The following is a 16,585-nucleotide window of genomic DNA, read 5'->3' as shown; positions in this document are numbered from 1 at the left end:
TTATATATATATATATATATAATATATATATATACGAGGTCTGTTCAAAAAGTACCCGGAATTACTAATAATTAAATTTCGCGGGTCTGGAGTGTCTGATTGTCAAAATTTTTTTTTATTGTGTTGGTATACATGCCCCTAAAGTATGATGAAATTTTCAGCTATATTCACTGTTTACTTGTCTGTGGTAGTCGCTAAGGTTCGACGTGTTTTTCTGAGCTCGGCGATTTTTACAATGGAAGAATTGAAAAGTCAAAGAATTTGTATTAAATTTTGCGTAAAAAATGAATAAAGTGTTGCAAAGTGCAAAAATTCACCAGATATGGCTCCGTGTGACTTTTTCCTATTCCCAAAGTTGAAGAGACCCATGAAAGGACGGCGGTTTTCCTCGATTGAAGAAATAAAGGCCGAATCGCTGAGAGTGCTCAAGGACATATCAAAAAGTGAATATCAAGGGTGCTTCGAAAATTGGAAAAAACGCTGGCATAAGTGTATTATATCTGGGGGGACTACTTTGAAGGGGACCACTTATGTAGACGAATAAAAAATATTTTTTTGAAAAAACGAAAATTCCGGGTACTTTTTGAACAGACCTCGTATATATATATATATATATATATATATATATATATATATATAGTATGATTCTGAATTTGATGTTGACATATGTATTAACAAAGTCTAATAATCGGGCATAACATCAATAAAAAACATGAGTTTCTTTCAAAAATTTATTTTAAATCCATACGTTTCGGCTATAATCCTAGCCTTCATTCAGTGGAAACTATGATAAATCTAACTGGCCACGCAATACTTCTATCGGACAAAACATTTTGGACAACAACATCAATTTAATTACGAAAATTCTAACAGATAACTTCTATCCCTTAAAACTTATAAATTCCGTAACCAGTAACAGACGAACATACCTTTTGAATAAAATAACAATTCCACAGTACAAAACGATTTACCTGACTCAGAAACTTTTTCTGGTGTGATATGTTTGCCATACATTAAAGAATTGTATGTTCCTTGGAAAAAAATTTTATAAATCTGGACTCCGACTTGTAAACAACTTTAGCACAACGACTAGTACTATTTTTATCAAAACAAAAACCTCTTTTAATATCGAACGACTTAGAAATCTCGTCTATCAAATTAATTGTCTAGATTGTAATTTAATTAACATAGGAGAAACAAGCCAGAACCTAATTAAACGTTTACAACAACATAAAACAATTCAAAATATCCGAGACAATTCAAAACTATGATTGCGGACCATATTTACACTTTAAAGCACAATATGGACTTTTCTAACCCGACTGTACTACAATTCGAACAAAATTTATTCAAACGAAGAATTATAGAAGAATCTTTTTTAACTATTTACAGCAATAAAACAATAAATAAACGGAATGAACTTAACACGCTGTGCGACACAAACCTCTTTTATTTAGATAGTATTTCCAAATTTCTCACAAAACAATAAAAACGACGCGCAAAGGATTCGCAATTCGTTCCACACATGTGTACAATCTTGGTAAAAAATATTTTTTTAAAAAGTCCTTTCTCCATTATATCTTCAACCAGTCTACGAACAACACACTATTCAATTGTGATTTTTTAATTTAGTATTTTGTGAAAATATTATGTAATTACAAGTTTAATGTTTATAATACATAGTGTAGTACATTACCATATCCTGATACCATTGATTATTAAAATGTTCCAATTTAACACTAAGATTAACTAATTGTAATGTAAGTACTGTTTACTATTTTATTTTTTCTTTTCACTCCAATTTAGTTGTTTTAGTTTTTAATTTTATTTTTAGTTTCCACTGAATGAAGGCTAGGATTATAGCCGATACGTATGGATTTAGAATAAATTTTTGAAAGAAATTCACGTTTTTTATTGATGTTATGCCCGATTACTAAACTTTGTAAATATATATATATATATATATATGTATATATATCTTCTATATATATATAAAAATAAGTCGGGTTTTCCTTCCTGACGAAATAACTCCAGAACGCACGAACCGATTTCGACAATTTTGCATTCGTGGGAAAGGTCTCGGGCTCCGCAAGGTTTATAGCTAAGAAAATTAGTTGTGCATGGCATCGTGCCTTAATGCAAGCTGCTGGAACTGCACGCACCGTAATTAAAAATTCGAGTAATAAAAATAATCAATAACTATTTTAAATAATTTCAAATAGATTATCTTCTATATCTTCTATATATATAAAAATAAGTCGGGTTTTCCTTCCTGACGAATTAACTCCAGAACGCACGAACCGATTTCGACAATTTTGCATTCGTTGGAAAGGTCTCGGGCTCCGCAAGGTTTATAGCTTAGAAAATTAGTGGTGCATGGCATCGTGCCCTAATGCAAATTGCTGGAACTTCATGCACCGTAATTATAAATCCGAGTAATTAAAATAATCAATAACTGTTTTAAATAATTTCAAATAGATTATCTTCTATATATATAAAAATAAGTCGGGTTTTCCTTCCTGACGAATAACTCCAGAACGCACGAACCGATTTCGACAATTTTGCATTCTTTGGAAAGGTCTCGGGCTCCGCAAGGTTTATAGCTAAGAAAATTATAGTGCGTGAAATGAAAAATTCGAGTAATAACATTAGTGAGAATTATCAGAATATGCTTGGTTAAGTCAACGAGCAATTCTTGCCGCCAATAAATATGATTGTACACGCACTGAATTTCACAATTCAATCAATTATTGCTGGTGATTTGGTGACATACCTATGATTCTGACTGGTCTTTTTCCGTTTGACTCCAAAACGATTGCAATTTCCAGTTCGCCTTGCGTTCGCAATGACAATTAACAAGTCGCAAGGCCAATTGCTTAGTGTTTTCGGGATAAATTTCAAATAGATTATTTATAAAATCATTGTTTTTTTGCATGAGCAGTTATACGTTGCCTGTTCACGAGTTGGAAAACCATCCGCTTTATTTTCTTTAACGTCAGACCAAAAAACAAAAAATGTGGTTTACCAAAGAGAACTTCAATGAAACGGATAATTTGCGGATTCACTTTCATTTACTTAGAGAAGTTCAACTAAAACCAATTCATTTTTGTAATCGAAATAAATTCATTACTGTTGTAAATAAAATCATTCTTTTTTTCTTTTCAAATATAAACAAACAAAACATTTCTTCATCTTTCTCACGAAACCAACTGCTGGCGAAACGGAGTTCGTCGGGTTTGCTAGTATATATATATATATATATAATATATATTATGTATATATATATATATACAAATATATATATATATATATATAGATATATATATACAAATATATATGTCTATACTATTATATCAAGAGTGAGGTCAACGCATTCGGGTCATTCAATTAGAGTGTAATCGCATCATTTAACCTTGCATCGAAGTACATTGCTTTTCTTAAATTGCACTTAATGTAATAAAAAAAATGAATGTCTATTATCAAATCAAACTACCAAACCATTCAAATATTAACAGAATCAACTCGTATAGGAATTTATAATAAATAAAAGTAACGGTTGAACTTTAATAATTGTTTAGGAATATGCCTACATTCATTCAACAAGTAGATATAATAATATATGAATGAACTTGATATAAAAATATTTTAATTGCTATTATTGAATCACGAAAATCTACCTTTTTAAATAATTTATTTAAATCTCACAAACATATATAGATTAAATGGCGTTAAGTAGATTTTTTTTTAAATATAATAAACAAGTATATATATTTTTTTTATATGAAATTTTCATGTAGATAAAATGTTTTATTATATCTGAAGAGTAAATTAGTATATAATAGCTTGAATTTAAAAATTAAAAAATAGTTTAGTAATACAAAAAAATAGTTTTTAATAGTTAATACAGATTATTTTAGAATAACTTTAATATATAAATAATTGTAAAATTGTAATATTTTGTAAATGCCGAATTTTGTAAATAAGTTTCAAATAAATACATATTAAACTAGTGGTGTAAGACATCGTGTCTTAATGCAAATTGCTGGAATTGCTGGAACTTTCCGTACCGTAATAAAATTTTCGAGAAATTTTAAACGTTTTCAAATATATTATTACAAATACTGTAACTTTCAATATTTTTGCTATCTAGTTATATCTGAGCAAATCAAATGTAAATCATAAATCAATTTATCTCCGGAACATTAAAATCGTCATTTCATTTCGAATACGATTTCAAAAAAAAAAATAGTTGACACAAAATTGAAAAAGTGCTCCCGTATAGTCACAGTCTAAACGCATTTGCAAATAATTCTGTGCGACATTTTCACTTATACTGTGCTTAGCTTGGCGGCATTTTCACATTTTTCGATAGTTAAAAATTGGAAAATCGCTCCAGTACATAAACAGTCTAAACGCACTTGGGTAAACAATTGTACCAGAGTGGCGCTTAGACTGTGCTTAGTCTGGGTGATTTTTTGAATTTTTAATCCAAAAATATTTTTTGAAAAAAAAATTAGAAACATTTTTTTTCCAAAAGCAATTATTTTGTTGAAACGCTTAGTTCTCTCAAAAACTGCGCCATTTAGCTCTGTATCTCCGAAACTGCTGGGCCTGCCTTTGCCAAAAACTAATAACCACTTCTCCCAATCATTACTAATTGAATGTTTTTAGATCATTCAAATCGGATGCTCCGATTTTTCAAAAACTCGATTTCTATTTTCTGCACTTTTTGCTCCGTATCTCGAGAACGGTTGGACCTGCCTTTGCCAAAAACTAATCAGCACATCTCCCTATCAATAGGAATCGAATGTTTTTTGAACTATTTAAATCGGCTGATCCGTGCGCCCGAAAACGTGACCGAAAACTTGTATCCATACATACATACACATACACACACATCCATTTATTCTGAGGTATGCCAAAATGTTCAGAAACCTTCAAAACGTCGAGAAATGCAAAAATTTTCAATTTCGATTTTTGGACGATTACAATAACTTACCCTACGGGAAGTTAATAAAAAAAAGTGAAAATAATTGCATATTGCAATTCTATTTCAAATCGATATAATAAGAAAACGTCAATGATGACACACATTTGTAGTCGAAACGTGGGTTGATTAATAAATTTACGTGAAAAATCACTCAGAAAACAATTAAAATATAAAAATTATTAAATATTATAAATCAATATGATAAAAAAAACGTCGATGATGACACACATTTGGAGTCGAAACGTGGGTTGTGTCTTGATTAATAAATTTACGTGAAAAAATCACTCAAAGAGAAAAATTAAAAAAAGTGAAAATTATTGCATATTTTAATTTTATTTGAAATCAATATAATAAAAAAATCGTCAATGATGATTAATAAATTTACGTAAAGAAATCACTCAAGGAAAAAAATAAAAAAGTGAAAATTATTGTATAAAAAGGACATAATAGCACATAATATGATTTGACAATTTTATATTTAGAATTTATTTTTATAAAACATGTGCATACATATGTTATATATATATATATATATATATATAATATATATATATATTTATAGATTTTCCCCTTAGATTCTTCAGTCATAAGTTTTTTTTATACCAATGACCTACCCTAACATGACTTTCCTGTTTGGTAAACGGATACGGAAAGTATCTATTTATAAATATAATTTTAAATTTAAATATATATATATATATATATATATATATATATATATATTTATATTTATGAGTATGGTTCAACGACTCGTTATTTATGTTTATGAAATTTTATAGTTTGTGTCAACAAATAAAAATTCGATACAGGTACTGCAATTGTAAATAACATTGTGCATGTTATTATTATTTTACAAATATAACAATAAGATTAGATAATAAAAGTCAATGACTCAAAATATTATATATATATATATATATATATATATATACATATATATATACATATATATATATATATATATATAATATACACATGGATTTATTCAATTTTAAATATTAATTATTTTGTATTAATTATTTTATAGTATTTACATTAACTTTTTATTCGGTGTGTGTATATATTTTATAAATTATTTTTAGGGAACTCGAGAACTTATATTAATTCTAACTATATTATATATTAATTAAATTAATTCTAATGATATAATTATTACTGAAATCATTTCCATAGTGTCTATATAAGTTTCTTATGTTATACTAGTAAGGGAGACTCGAATAAAAATATCAAATGCTCCTCAAATTCATCTCGATTAAAACAGAATTCTAGTATGATCTATTCTTGTAATTTGTTAAAAGATTTTAGTAATAGTTAGTTTTAGTAATATTTCTCTTCCCAAAGAAAAATAATAAATAACTTCCTTCACTCGATGTAATGAATAGAACAATTTTTGGGTTATTATGGAGACTCGAATAGAAATGTTTAATTAAAAAGGTTTAAAATAGAATCCTTATATGGTCTTACTAATATTCTGTTAATCACTACTGTTCTTAAAATTAATTCGATACAAAATGAATAAGGTTTACAATTTTGATTACACTAACCTTTACTAACTGTTCGAATATAAATTAATTGTATTACTTTATTATGAAGAACCCGAATCAAAATGTTTAATTGAAATGGATTAAAATACAATCCTTATATGGCCTTATTAATATTCTACTAACCAGTATTGTTTTTACTTGTATAATTCAATAAAATTGTCTGTCCATTACCTAGTCTTTATTGACAAATTAATGTATGCAGGGACTCAAATAGAAATGTTTAACACTTTGCAAATTCATATCGATTAAAATTATTACAGAGCCTTATTAATATTCTTTTACTAACTATCGATATTAAAATGAATATTGGATGAAATTTACTGAGGATTGACTAAACTTTATCATGGAGTACTTTATGATAAATTAATGTTTATAAAAAGTTTAAAATATTTTATTTCTATTATTAGACTAACCTTTATTTACTGTTTGCTTTTATTAGATAAATTAATTGAATTACTTTATTATGAGCAGATAAGTTTAATTGAAAAAGAAATAGAACTCTTATACGGTTTTGTTAATAAATATTGTTTTTACAAGTATAATTCAATAACATTCCCTGTCGATTACCTAGCCTTTATTGACAAATTAGTGGATGACAGAGTTATTTTTATTAACATTTAACATAACACAAAATAAATTTACTTTGGTTACTGATTATAATTAGCCTTTATTTACTGTATTATATGAATTAATTGAATTACTTTATTTTAAGGGACTCGTATAGAAATGTTCAATGCTCCACAAATTCATCTCGATAAAAAAAGAATTCTTATAGAATCTTACTAACATGAAGGACTCGAATAGAAATGTTCAATTGAAAAGGATTAAAATACAATCCTTATATGATATTATTAATATTGTACTAACCACTATTGTTTTTACAGGAATAATTCAATAAAATTGTCTGTCCATTACCTAGCCTTCATTGACAAATAAGTGGATGACTGAGTTATTTTTATTAACATTTAACATAACACAAAATAAATGTACTTTGATTACTGATTATAATTAGCCTTTATTTTCTGTATTATATGAATTAATTGATTGTAATAAATGTACTTTGGTTACTGATTATAATTAGCTATTATTTTCTGTATTATATGAGTTAATTGATTTACTTTATTTTAAGGGACTCGTATAGAAATGTTCAATGCTCCACAAATTCATATCGATAAAGAAAGAATTCTTATAGAATCTTACTAATATGAAGGACTCGAATAGAAATGTTCAATTGAAAAAGATTAAAATACAATCCTTATATGATATTATTAATATTCTACTAACCTTTTTTTTTTTTTTTTTTTTGTATTTATTTTTCATAGCAAGCTATACAAAGTATATTCAGCTACATATGTTACAGTTATATATTAGTATTGTTATTGTTTTTACAGGAATAATTCAATAAAATTGTCTGTCCATTACCTAGCCTTTATTGACAATAAGTGGATGACTTTGAGTTATTTCATTAACATTTAACATAACACAAAACACAATTTAACAAAAATTCACTAGACGTGGAGCATTTAATGACTGTATGTTGTATTTAATGTTAATAAATTCCTATTTACTTAAATATAAGTACTCGATTGACCCAAACTGTGTACCTTATATACTTCATCGATGACTACATGACTTACATTACAAAATATTAATATTACCTTGATTATTCCAAGACCAATCTGGACCTCTAACAACCCTTATCCCAGGTGCTAGCATATTTCACACACAAATTACTTCAACTAAAAGTATTTATCAGAATTCTATCTACTACTACTCACTATCATCACTCAAACACTTTCGTTTTGTCTACACAGAACATTTTTTGAAATGAAAGATATTTCAATTATCTGGTGATTCATATCCATTTGCTAATCAGATTTCAATATTGAATACATAATCAGTTCGGGGGATCGATGAATCATTGGAAATGATAATCTGAAGATTTATTTATATTTGAAGTTTGATTTATCGTATTTGTCTTGAGCGAACTGTCAAATTTTATTTTGTTAACTTATCAATAGCAAATATTAGCATATTGTAGTATTAAACAAACACAATTAACACAAGTGTTACAGAACTATTGGTGATGGTTTATTTTGTGTTTTATTTATGTTTTGAATTAATTAATAACGTGCAAAAGCACTCACGCTCATGTTGCGATTTATAAAGACATAACTTGACTAAATGTGAATTTTTGTACTTGGCTATATTAAGATAAAGCTGAAGTTAGACAATGTTCACACCGCAAAAAAAACTTTGCTAAATATAACTATAAATTAAAATAAACGTTTATATAAACAATTTATTGATATAAATGTTTATTTTAGACTTTAATATTTATATTTAAACTTTAATTACTATTATAATTTTAATTTTACCAAAGTATTAAATTACGTTATCGATGTGGTCACTGACAGATGGCAACACTGGTTACGAACCGTCATTTTTTATAATTTTTTGATAACTTGCAAAATGTTTTAACAGAAAATTAATATTAATTTAATTAAATATGAGTTTGTATAACAATACTTATTTGTAATAAGTTGTATTTATAGTTAAAGTGTATTTTAAAGCAACCTGTATATAGTATTTTATGTTATTTAAATAATACAATGGCAGAAACTGAATGTATTAACAAACTTGATGAATTGTTATCTGGGGTAAATATAATAAAATTATTAATATATATATATATATATATATATATATATATATATATATATATATTAAAATAAAATATGTTTGCCTTCCCCAAAAGCAAAATGTTTTTGCATCGTTCGTCATCAAAAACTGTAATTTTTAGCACTTTTTGCTCTGCATCTCCCGAACGGGTAGACCTGTCTTTGCCAAAAACTAATCAGCACGTTTCCTTGTAAACACGAATTGAATTTTTTTCGGTTGATCCATTTACTCCCGAAATCGTCGACGAATATTTGTATTCACACACATTCCGAAACGCAACATTATTTTTTTCTAAAGTATGCCAAAATGTTCAGAAACCTCTGAAACGTTAAGATTGGCCCAAAATCTCATTAACTTTTCCTACATGACTAAAGATATTACGGCAAAGATATTTGACGGTTATTGAAAATATTCGTAGGGTAAGTTATTATTGTAATCGTCCAAAATCGAAATAGAAAATTTTTGCATACCTTCACGTTTCGAAGGTTTCTGAACATTTTGGCAAACCTTAGAAAAATGGATGTATGTGTGTATGCGGATAAATTGTTATATGATGTATTTATTTTTAACTCAAATGCCATCTCGTACGAGAACAAAACAATTTACTTCAAACGCCTGCGAACCTTACGAGCACTCTTTTTTCATTGATGTTGCTTTTGAATTATATGTGTGGACAAATAAGAAAAACTGTTACTTAGATTCCATGATTTTTAAAACATTATTTTTAAATATTTTATAGCTTTCACATATCGAAGACGTATCATTCCTTTTGTTTGTGCTTTTTTTATATATGTATATGTATAAAGCAACTTTCAAAAACGTCTCGATTCGTAATATAATGTCTTTGCAACGTCAACACTGAATTTACGATTAAAACTTTTAATATGAAAAAATTATGTTAATTAAATTTGAATATTATTTAAATAATTTTAATAAATATTGGACAATTGAATTATCAACGGTTTTTAAACCTGAAGCGAACTTCAATTTGAACAAGTTCAGATTCGATAGAACGTCATATGGCAATATGTTTACCATAGACAAGTAAGCCATAAACGGTTTATTTGAAGGCAACCGGGCCACCAGTCTTTTCTTCATTATTCATATATTCATTCGAAAATCTTGAATATTCAATCATCCAGTCAACATGCCATTTTATGCAGTTGCTAAAGGATTTAAGCCAGGAGTCTATGAGTCATGGTATGTAAAAAATGCATTAACCTGTGATAGTGTCACATGTTATTTAATAGTTTACATCATTTATATTCATTTATATAGGGATGAATGTTTGAAGCAAGTAGTAAATTTGAAGGCGTCAAGTTTAAAATGTTTCATTCTAAATATGAAGCAATGCAATATGTTGAAAACAATGGTGGCTCAAAACCGGCCCAAGATAATAATATGGTATGTCATTACCATTTCAACAATACAGTCCACACTTAAATTCGAATGGCTTTTCAGCAAGGAATGGGGCCTTCCGAAGGAGCGGCGATACAACCAAAATCAATAAATGTTCCCAGAAAGCGTAAAGCATCCATCATCCAGGAAAATGAATTGCCTTCCACATCGAACATATCAGGAAGACCTAATATATCTTTTAAATATGACAGAAATGGATTTGTTGAGGTAATTTATAATCAGTTATATCTATTTATATAGTACAACTGATTCAATTCATTATTTTATAATCAAAGGTTTACACTCGTGGTAAATGTGACAATGATGGTGAACCAAATACTAAGGGAGAATTATTGTATTCTTTGGAGAAGAACATCATCTGTATGTATAAATATATAGAACTATCAAAAGTTGTTACTAATTTCTTTTTTCCTCAAAAGGAATGTCTGGAGCCTTGTAATGGAACAACAAACATGTGTGCTGAAATCCGAGCAACCACCAAAGCAGTTCGAATATTAAGCGTCATGGTGGTTTAAAATCTATATAAATATTCTTTTTATCCGGCACTATTTTGTTTATATTTTGTGCCTTTAGGTGAATATAAGGCATGCATTTACACACTGTGTCAACTTCTTGTAAATGCATTTACCTGTTGGGAAACGATCGCTGGAAAAGAGAAGCCTCTACGTTTAGTAAGGGTATTCTAATGGAAAATGAACGTTATTTAAAAGAACTTGATCAAGAAATTGTAAACATGAATATAAAATGGGTACGTATTTTCTAATTGATTTGCTAAATTATTTGATACATTCACAAAAATATTTTAGACATATGTGGAAGACATAAGTGATGTAATTGGAAATGAAATGGCTGCTAGACTTGCAAGGAATGGTACAGAATTATGAGCTAAAAGAAAACAAATTTTAAACTTTATTTTAACTTGGTTGTTATGATAATATATTATAAATAAATATTGTTTTGTTGAACTTCTTCAGTTTTAATTTTTTTTAGTTAGATCATGCAGTGGTTTTAAAATAAATGGATAAAAGTATGCATCATTTCCACATTAATATTTTAACAAGACAAATTTTAAACAGTAATAAAATTCTTCTGGTAATTATACTCTTTGCTATTTTCTTCCTCGATGTAGTTTGTCAACATTACTCGAGAAAACCTTTTCTTGATTCGAGAACTATGCACAACAAAGAGTAAAGGTTTTAAGAGCACTGCACGCTGGCCAGGCACGGCCCTGTATATATATATATATATATATATATATATATATATATATATATATATTCTTGCCGCAAAGAATAATGATGTACATGCACTGAAACTGAATTTCACCATTCATTCACACACATTCCGAAACGCAACATTATTTTTTTCTAAAGTATGCCAAAATGTTCAGAAACCTCTCAAACGTTAAGATTGGAAAAAATCTCATTAATTTTCTTAAATGACTAAAAATATTACGGCAAAGATATTTGACAATTGAAATCGTACAAATATGTTATTGAAAATATTCGTAGGTTGTTGTAATCGTCCAAAAAGCGAAATAGGAAATTTTTGCATATCTTCACGTTTCGAAGGTTTCTGAACATTTTGGCATACCTCAGAAAAAATGGATGTGTGTATGGATACAATTTTTCGGGCGCACGGATCAACGGTTCAAAAAACATTCGATTCCTATTAATAGGGAGATGTGCTGATAAGTTTTTGGTAAAGGCAAGTCCAGTTGTTTCGGAGATTCGGAGCAAAGAGAAAATTAAAAATCAAGTTTTTGAAAGATCGGAGGATCTGATTTGAATGATTTAAAAAACATTCAATTTGTTCAAAAGGCAGGTTTAGCCGTTTTGGAGATACCAAGCTAAATGCACAAAAAAATGGCAGTTTGAGAGAAATAAGCATCCGAATTGAATGATTCGGAAACTTTCTGCTTGTGTTGACAAAACAAATGCCTTTGGAAAAAAAATCATGTATTTCTTTATATTGAAAATAATAAAGATTTTTATTTTAATTCTGGCTGAAGTTCCAATATATATATATTATATAATTCTTATAAATATTAGACAAAGTTACAATATTTATAATAATCTATTTGACAACATTTGATATAAATATATATGTTAAAGAAGTTATATATAAAGATATATAAAGGTAAATATATATATATATATATATATATATATATATATATAATCTTTTTTAATTTATATTTAATATATATTTAATATAATAGTTACATTTTTAAAATCGGTCTAGCCGTTTACGAGAAAAGGCCAAAAATCAGCTCACACACACACACACACAAGCATAATATTCCAAAATTGATCTCATTCGATCCAGAATGACTTCAAAGGTCGTTTGGGGAGGGAGGGTTTTGACAAAAAATCACGAAATATCACGTGGCTGAGGGACGGGTCTAGTAAGATATCACGAGTATCTATCTTTTTAACAGAAATTTCACAATTTTTCTCACAAATAAAAATGCACGTGATGTTTGGCGATGTAGGGAACGTAATTTTAAATATCACCATTTATCAGCAAGTATTGCTGACATACCCAGGTGTCCTTAAAAGTTACATTTTTTAATTTTAATTTAACAAATGGCACTTGTGTAAAATCTCGACTATCCATGCTCATAATGACTTGCTGTCCATCGCCCAAGTTCTGTTCATCGGTCTCGGACTTTTTCACGGGCCTCAACCACAAATCTTCATTTTCTTTAAAGATCTCCATAGTTCTACCTCGAACCAGAAATGACACTTGAAAAATATTGTCAATGGTTTTCCCAAAATCTTCAGGATCTAGAACGATTTGGAAGTATTTTATAGGTTTCGTTCTGTTGTCTTTGAAGTGTCTCATGATTTGGCTTTTTACTTTTTCCAAAATCTTTGCGGTTTTCTCGGTCTGTTCGGCCTTATCGATGCTTTCAGGACAAGTAGATTCGATTTCAACATGATTCTTTTGTGTCCTCTGTCGTTTCTGCCTTACTTTTATTACTGGTTTTTCAGGATTGAAAGTGCCGAACATACTGTGGCTAATCGGGGGACTTTTTAAACCCAACATGGAGGGATCGAATAACTCAAGCCTTTGCTTACTCGAGGCGTGTACAAATCGATTTAAACCGTTTGCAAATTTTTTGTAGTCGTAGTTACTGGATGTTGTCTGGAGGCATGCGATTTGGTTTCCGATTACATGCTCGTCAACCATAGCTTGTAATGGGTAAACCAAAATCTCCAAACAAAAATCAACAATTACGATGACAAAAACTTAGCAAACCGTTTAAAACCAATTGTAAACGCCTCGAGTAAACAATGGCTAGTGTTTTTCGGTCTCTGCATGTTGGGTTCAAAAAGTCCCCCAATGAGCCACAGTATGTTTGCTACTTTCAATCCTGAAACACCAGTAATAAAATTAAGATAGAAACGGCAGAGGACCCAAAAGGATCCCGTCGAAATCGAATCTACTTGTCCTGATAGAATCGATAAGGCCGAACAGACGGAGGAAACCGCAACGATTTTGGCAAAAGTAAAGAGCCAAATTATGAGACATTTCAAAGAAAACAGAATGAAACCTATAAAATACTTCCAAATCGTTCTAGATCCTGAAGACTTTGGAAAAACCGTTGACAATATTTACCAAGTGTCATTTCTAGTTCGAGATAGAGATGTGGAGCTCTTTGAAGAAAATGAAGACTTGTGGTTGAGGCCTTTGAAAAAGTCTCGGACTGATGAACAGCACTCGGATGATGAACAACACTCGGGTGATGAACAGCAAGTCATTATGAGGATCGACATGGAGCAGTGGAAAGCCTTGGTAAAAAAATATGATGTGAGGAGGCCTATGATGAATATATTGAATCGTTATGAAGGCAAATGATAATGGATAGTCGAGATTTTACACAAATGCCATTTGAACTTAGGTTAAAAGCCAATAATAATAATACTGATTAAATAGATGAGTCAATAGAGGATTGTCCTTTGAAACATCTTCGATTTTGTTCATTTTTTTATATCATTTTTATGTATGTTATTGTGTATATAGTTATAATCACATCATGAAAATTTCTATAGTTATCGCCAGTTTCTGGTGATCACAACAAACCCTCATACATGGTGCATCCGACTGTAAGGGCATCGAAAGCAGCATAATGCAAAGTTGAATCCTCATCATTATCAGTCTGGTTCACATCGGCACCTTTATCTAATAGATATTTTACCAAATTTAAATGACCCTGATGGGCTGCTACTTGCAAACAAGATTTGCCACCACTTCTCGCATCCACCTTAAAAAAAGAAAACAATCGTTAATATACATTAATAAACCATGTAAAAATCTATTATTACCTGATTAGGATGCTGTTCTATGTATTTCTGAACATAATCCATATTGCCTTGTGCAGCTTCTCGAACCAATTTATCAAAATCTGTACTGCTGGCCATAATTGGAAAAGGCGTCACTGTAAAAGACGCACAACGTTAAGTACAAATTAATTATAAATACAAATAATGTTAAACAATTGTTTTCGCTTACAAACTGGTTCGTTCCTGTGATGGCTCAAATCAGCCATGCTGTTACATCATTCTGGGTTCATCGTGGCTAATCTTTGAGGTGATGTTGATGTATTTAAAGGCAGATTTAGTGAAGTTACACATTGTGGATTCAAAGTCCAAGTTTTCTTTTCAATCTCGATGCGCAAATCGCCGTCGCTGTACACTTTTGTTACTACACCTGTTTCACCCAAAGCCTGAGAAAAAAATTATAATGAAAGAAAATATAAATTATTTATATCATATCAATAATTACCTGCAACATATCTTCGACCCATTCCCCATAACCTCTTTGCAAAGTTCCGACGGCTTGGGCATCACAGATGACCCTGACTTTGTCTCCGATGTTGAACGTCTGCCTTCCTGTAGGCTGTTGATGTTGATGGGGACGAGTTGATGTTGATGCACCATCGTTGACACCATTTATTGGGACAGCTAGATAACAGATTCGTAATAGATAATGAAAAAGTGTTTAGGTATTTAATTATATGTATATAGTTGATGATGTACCTGCTGTTCCATCCACTCGAACCAAGGCTGCAGGATGAAATGTCCACCGATTCGAGCAGCCCTCATATTGGACACGAATGTCTCCACGTTCAGTTACTCTATGCATTGGGCCATCATGTGCAATTGTGCACATGTCAACAATATCGCGAGGTGCTACTAATCGCAACGCAACCTAACCTACTCGTACTGGCAGCACTGGGCAGCGTCCATCTAGGGAAACAATCGGTGCGCTCGAGCGAAATCGAACAATTGCGCAAAATTCAAATATAATTTTAACTATGTTCAGCACTACAAATTTCATAAATATTTGATAAAACCAAAACTCTTTGATAAAACCAAACATTATTAACTAACACACAAACATAATAATAATACATTTCAAATACTCTATTACAATTTCATAAAAAAAAACTGTTTAATATTTGATTTTATTATAACGAAATAAAATAAATTAACATATTTTTAAAGTATTAAATTACGTTATCGATGTAGTCACTGACAGATGGCAACACTAATTACGAACTGTCATTTTTTATAAATTTTTGTTTACTTGCAAAATGTTTCAACGGAAAATTAGTATTAATTTAATTAAATATAAAAATGTATAACGATTCTTATTTATAATTTGCAGTATTTATAGTTTAAATTTAAAATTTTAAAATGTTCGACAGACTTGAATATTTTCATAGCTAACTTCACAGCATTTTTACACACATATAAATACGCAACCGCATGGTAAGCGTTTGTCATTACTACTGTGTGTTGATACTTTTCAACAATACCGGGAGACTGCGAGGATCTACTCATATATAGTGTTTTGTGCTTTCTAATTAAAGCCATGGCAGAATCTGAATCCATTAAGGAACTTGATGAATTGTTAACTGGGGTAAATATAATAAAATTAT

The 16,585-nt window shown here is 29.5% G+C and overlaps 2 protein-coding genes across 2 annotated transcripts in view; both read right to left on the bottom strand.

Annotated features, from left to right (window-relative positions):
- Positions 1-16,585, bottom strand: part of LOC113367834 (zinc finger MYND domain-containing protein 11-like) — a 26,055-nt gene that overhangs the window by 4,949 nt on the left and 4,521 nt on the right. The window lies entirely within an intron of this gene.
- Positions 14,515-15,327, bottom strand: LOC113366211 (E3 ubiquitin-protein ligase MIB2-like). Its single transcript, XM_026607781.1, has 3 exons — positions 15,154-15,327; positions 14,967-15,079; positions 14,515-14,905 (listed from the first exon to the last, which is right to left on the bottom strand). The coding sequence occupies exons 1-3, from the start codon at positions 15,188-15,190 to the stop codon at positions 14,714-14,716; spliced, it is 342 nt and encodes a 113-aa protein (XP_026463566.1). The 5' UTR covers positions 15,191-15,327; the 3' UTR covers positions 14,515-14,713.

This window comes from Ctenocephalides felis, unplaced genomic scaffold, assembly GCF_003426905.1.
Source record: "Ctenocephalides felis isolate EL2017-DRISC unplaced genomic scaffold, ASM342690v1 CF-g0.4_SCAFFOLD_01170, whole genome shotgun sequence".
Lineage (NCBI taxonomy): Eukaryota > Metazoa > Arthropoda > Insecta > Siphonaptera > Pulicidae > Ctenocephalides > Ctenocephalides felis.
The sequence above is the reverse complement of the archived record's forward strand: the minus strand, read 5'-3'. Positions and strand labels throughout refer to the sequence as shown.

Excerpts from the sequence above, each read along its gene's own strand:
- LOC113366211 (XM_026607781.1), bottom strand. The coding sequence starts at position 15,190 with ATGGCTGATTTGAGCCATCACAGGAACGAACCAGTTT. Across the intron at positions 15,080-15,153 it reads TCACAGGAACGAACCAGTTT|TGACGCCTTTTCCAATTATG; the intron begins GTAAGCGAAAAC and ends CGTCTTTTACAG. Across the intron at positions 14,906-14,966 it reads TAGAACAGCATCCTAATCAG|GTGGATGCGAGAAGTGGTGG; the intron begins GTAATAATAGAT and ends TCTTTTTTTAAG.